The 5,338-nt window shown below is 55.9% G+C and overlaps 1 protein-coding gene across 2 annotated transcripts in view; it reads left to right on the plus strand.

Moving 5' to 3' along the window:
• TRIM7 (tripartite motif containing 7) overlaps positions 1–5,085 on the plus strand; it is an 11,003-nt gene extending 5,918 nt beyond the window's left edge. The window contains exons 3-7 of one of the 2 annotated variants that reach the window (XM_014536502.1): positions 632–654; positions 918–1,033; positions 1,457–1,492; positions 1,832–1,906; positions 3,681–5,085. In XM_014536502.1, the coding sequence (XP_014391988.1) occupies positions 632–654; positions 918–1,033; positions 1,457–1,492; positions 1,832–1,906; positions 3,681–4,138 (708 nt within the window). In that variant the 3' untranslated portion in view covers positions 4,139–5,085. The remainder of the gene's footprint in view (positions 1–631; positions 655–917; positions 1,034–1,456; positions 1,493–1,831; positions 1,907–3,680) is intronic. The other variant, XM_014536503.1, reaches the window with a different exon arrangement.
• The last annotated feature ends 253 nt before the right edge of the window (positions 5,086–5,338 follow it).

Genomic DNA, 5,338 nt, shown 5'->3' on the forward strand with positions numbered 1-5,338 from the left:
ACCCAACCATGCTGATCAACTGAACGCTGCCTCTGTGTCATTCATTCCTTCTTTGCCGACTCCGTCCACACCTTTGGGAACCCCTGGACCTGTTGGGGCTGGACCCCAACAATGGGGTGTGAGGGAGGCGGCCAGTCGGCAATTCTCTCTCATCATTGATGTTTCTATCTATCTCTCCATCTCCCTTCCTCTCTGAAAAAAATAAAAATTAAAATTAAAAATTAAAAATAAATAGTGACAGTCTACTAAATAAACTTCACAAGACACAAATGGATCAAAAACAGTCATTTAGAAGACGCTGGTCTGAGGGAGCAGTCGCTGCATAAAGGCTCTGACTTGTCTTGGTGGCGTGAGAGCCAAGGCCACGCTGGGCCCAGCACTTGGCTCCAGGGAGGATTCTGTACTGACGGAGCATTTCAGAGCTGTGCACGGGGTCAGGGGACCCACCATGTTGACGAGATGCCCAGCTCCAGGCACAGTGGGGAGCCCTTGGCACCCAGTCCCATGGTGGGGTGTGGTAGCCCTGCTATTGCCTCTTCCTCTGGAAGCAGGGCAGGGCCAGTTTTATTTTTTCAGAGGTGAATGGAGGTTACCTGATGTTGATTTTGTTTTCTTTCATCTTTCTTCCCAGGAATTTAAAAACACACTAAGCAGGTGAGTGGACCTAATAGTTCCTCGTGCCCCTCTTAGCCGGTTCTTTCCCACGCGTAGCCTCTTTATCCCCCACCCCCAGCCCCTCACCTCCCACGGCCCCACCGCCTTATCTGGTACCTTCTGAGGCAGGAGTCCCTGTGCCTGGTGTGGGTGTGGGCATGAGACCAGGCTCGCCTTTTTCTGCGTCTCCCCGCCAAGGGGGCCTCGCCGTGCTAATGGTGGGAGTGGGACAGTGTTCGTGGGCCTTCCTCCTCGTCCTGCAGGTGCAGCAACGTGCCGGCCCCCAAGCCAAGCACAGTCTCTTCTGAGATGAAGAATAAAGTCTGGAACGTTTCCCTCAAGACCTTTGTCTTAAAGGGGCTGCTCAAGAAGTTCAAAGGTAGGCCCAGGTGTGGGGCTGGGCCATGAGGTGGGTGTGGGGTGTGGTTTTGGAGGTTTGGGGCCCAGAGATGTGCCTTTCCGGAAGCTGTGTGAGCACAGCAGAGCTGGGGTATGTGGTAACGAGCTTACTCAGGCCCCCGCGGCGCAGAGCTCCCCCCGGGGACCGACAGGATAGAGGGGCATTGGGGGCGGACGAGGATGGGGAAGGAGATCCCAGCTCTGACCAGCTCCGGGCAAAAGAGGGGAAGCTGGACAGGACAAGCCAGGATCCTGCCTCTCCCGCACCTGCGCTGGCCCGGTGCCTCAGGCCTGCCTGGGAGCAAGTGAGCCAGCGGGCCACCCGTGTCAGAGGAGGTGCAGTCACTGTCGTTGTCAGACAATCTCGCTGTCATTCACCCACACCTGCTTGGTTTCTCCTCAGAGGACCTTCGTGGAGAGCTGGAGAAAGAGGAGAAAGGTACGGTAGCTGTGGGGGCAGTGAGTGCCTGTTACCTGCCTCATGGGGAATTCACTCCCTGCGGGCGGGCGACTGTCTCTCTGGGCTCTGTGTGCGGGTGGTTCCCTCTGCCCGCCCACCGCCCACCTCCGTGCCTGCCATCTATTCCCCTTCCCTGTCCATACCTCACAGCGCCCACTCCCGCAGGCCACGGGGGGCCTATAGGCTTGTGGCCCGGAGCAGGAGTGCCCTGCCCCTCAGGATGCTTAGGTTGGGGAAGGCTTGTCAGTCACCTACACAAGCCCCTCTCTCCCCTGTCCCCACTCCCAAACTTACTGAGGCCTCTTCTGGGGACCGGAGTTGTGTGCAGGGGTGAGGGGAAGCAGGAAGAAACCGAGGACAAGGGAGGTGGTTCTTACTCCTGCGGAATTCTGGGTGAGTGGGACCCAACCCCACAGGGAGGGGAGTGGGGGTCCAAGCCAGACTTTGCCTGGAAAGAATCTAAACCAGCTGAGTCAGACTGTGCCCCTCCTGTGCACAGAGCCCTGCACAGGCCCCTCTCACTCAGCAAAGGCTGCAGTTCTCCAGCCACCCTTGGGCCGCCCTGCACGCGCTCCCCGGGGGCATCCTGTTCCCCGAGGGAGCTGGAATGCACCAGCACACACTTCCCTGGGCTGGACATGCTGCACCAGACGGCCGCCTGTCTGGTGTCTTCACTTCTCTGTGTCTTCGCCTAAATGTACCTTTTCAGTGAGGCCGTCCTTGGCCTCTCTAGTTGAAATCACAGCTGCTGTCCTGATCCCTCTTCTATATTTTTTAAATTATTTATTGTCTCTCCTCCCCTCTCCCAAGAAAGGAAGCTGCAGGAGGGCTGGGATTCCCAGGGCCTGCACATAGGAGGCCTGGAACACTTACAAGTGTGCATATTTGAGCTTTTTCTTTTCTTTCATATATATATATATACACACACACACACACACACACACACACACACATATGTATATATTTCAGAGAGGAAGGGAGAGGGAGAGATACAAACATCAATGATGAGAGAGGATCATTGATCAGCTGCCTCCTGCACACCTCACACCCTCACACTGGGGATCGAGCTCTCAACCCCGGGCATGTGCCCTGACCGGGAATCAAACTGTGACCTCCTGGTTCATAGGTCGATGCTTAGCCACTGAGCCACGCCGGCCAGGCTCTAGCTTTTTCTTATGGAAAATTTCAAACATATGCTCAAGTAGAGAGATAAGCATAACAAATATTACATGCTCATCATACACCCTCAGCAGTTACCACTGACACCCCTGCTTATTTCTTCCTACTGGACTATTTTGAAGCAAATCACAGATAATATCATTTCCATAAATATTTCAGTATTTGATCTCTAAAGGGTTAAAGTATATTTATATTTTATTGATTTTTTTACAGAGAGGAAGGGAGAGGGATAGAGAGTCAGAAACATCAATGAGAGAGAAACATCGATCAGCCGCCTCCTGCACACCTCCCACTGGGGATGTGCCCGCAACCAAGGTACATGCCCTTGATAGGAATCGAACCTGGGACCCTTGAGTCCACAGGCTGATGCTCCATCCACTGAGCCAAACCGGTTAGGGCGTGGAGAGACTTTTTAAAAAATATATATTTTATTGATTTTTTACAGAGAAGAAGGGAGAGGGATAGAGAGTTAGAAACATCGATCAGCTGCCTCCTGCACACCTCCTACTGGGGATGTGCCCACAACCAAGGTACATGCCCTTGACTGGAATCGAACCTGGGACCCTCTATCCACTGAGCCAAACTGGTTAGGGCTCTAACGAGAGACTTTTAAAAATACATATATGTTTATATTGATTTGAGAGAGAGAGGAAGGTGGGGGGGCAGGGGAGAGAAACATTTCCATCGGCTGCCTCCTGTACGGGCCTGCAACCCGGGCATGTGCCCTGATCGGGGACCTCTTGGTGCATGGGATGCTCAACCAACTAAGTCACAGCGGCCAGGGCTAAAGAGATAAAAAACAACCGAAAAACCATCATCATAATTAGAAAAATTGATGATTCTTTCCAGTATCTAAGTTCTACAGTTTGATTTCGGATGTACTTGTTGGGGGCAGGGGTAGGGGTAGGGTGTGGGGGTGGGCAGGAAGGGGGCAGGGGCTGTGCAAGGGGCCTGCAAGGGCCATCTCTCCCTGACTCCCCCACTGCAGTGGAGCTGACCTTGGACCCGGACACGGCCAACCCCCGCCTCATCCTCTCGCTGGATCTTAAGAGCGTGCGCCTCGGACAGCGGGCCCAGGACCTGCCCAACCACCCGCGTCGCTTTGATACCAACACGCGAGTCCTGGCGTCCTGCGGCTTCTCCTCCGGGCGGCACCACTGGGAGGTGGAGGTGGGCTCCCAGGACGGCTGGGCCTTCGGAGTGGCCCGCGAGAGTGTGCGCCGCAGTGGGCAGTACTGGGCCGTGACCAGCCCCGAGCGGACACCCCTCAGCTGCGGCCACCTGTCCCGTGTGCGGGTGGCGCTGGACCTGGAGGTGGGGGCCGTGTCCTTCTACGCTGTGGAGGACATGCGCCACCTCTACACCTTCCGTGTCAACTTCCAGGAGCGTGTGTTCCCCCTTTTCTCCATCTGCTCCACAGGCACCTACCTGCGCATCTGGCCTTGAGAGACACTGCCCGGGCCCCCAGAGGGAGGGGGCCGTCCAGGGTGCAGCCTTCTCCTGGCCACCCCTGGGAAAGGACGGAAGCTCCGGCCGGGCTTCCTGCTCACGTTGGGTCTGCCCTTCACCCTTCCTGCCCCCGGCTGCCTTAGGCTTCAGGAGACCAAGCAGCAGAGGCAGGAAGGCCTTGGCCCCCAGGGCCTGTCCCCTTCCTGGCATGTGGCTTTGGTACCAGCTGCTCAGGGGGTGAGGACAGGAGCCCAGCTGTCGACAGGGCTGCTTCCTGTCCGGGGGCTCACTGCTCAGACTCAGCAGCGCCTCTGGCTCCCTGGAGCAGCACCAAGCCCTGGGCCTCTGTCGGCCTCAGTTGCAAGGGGCATATTTGGGGCCAGGCCGGCCAGGTTCATGATCACTTCTGTTTTGCCTTCTTGTCAGCTGCCAGCTGCCTTCAGGGACCTGAGTCCAGCTGGCTCACCACACCGTCTACTCAGGGAGGAGCACTGTGCTCCCAGCTCAGAGGACAGTCTGGGCCAGAACTGGAAGCAGAGGGAAAAGCCCCAGACGACACTATGTAGGCATGGCTACCCTCTGACACCCAGGAACTGATGATCTTCGGCCACAGTGGCGGCCACGTGTTCTCACAGATGCCTAAACCCCTCTCAAGTGCCAAAGTGCAGTCTCCCTGGGTAAGGAGACAGAAGGTTCTGGAATTCTGAAATACCGGAGAGCACTTACAGTTTTACAGGTGCCGCTAGCACCAGCGTGGAAGTGCAGAGCAGAAGCATGCCCCTGGCGGATTCTTTCTGGAACTTGCCGAACGTGTGCCACCAGCAGAGGACCCTGGTGGCTGTAAGGCTGGGCTTCTGGGAGGGTGGTGGGGGGCTGTTCCTTGCGTAGTGCTCCCCGGGAATGGAACTAGAGATGGAAATACAGACTACGAGTTCGTTTCTACAGTGGCTTAGCTCATTCTTGACTTACCCTGCCCGAGTGCAAGAGCACACGTGTGAGCAAGGATTTCTGCCAGATGAGGTGAGCGTGTGTGCGGTGTGAGAAATGTGCGCAGGTGTTTATATCGGATTGCAGGACAGCGGGGCGTGTGGGTCTTGGAGAGGGTATGTATGAACACATGCATAGGGTGTAGGTGTTGAAACTGACCGAGGTCAGTCAGGTCAGACCCTATTATTGACTTCTGGTTAAATATCAGCC

The sequence above is a fragment of the Myotis brandtii genome, unplaced genomic scaffold, assembly GCF_000412655.1.
Source record: "Myotis brandtii unplaced genomic scaffold, ASM41265v1 scaffold1636, whole genome shotgun sequence".
NCBI classification, from domain to species: domain Eukaryota; kingdom Metazoa; phylum Chordata; class Mammalia; order Chiroptera; family Vespertilionidae; genus Myotis; species Myotis brandtii.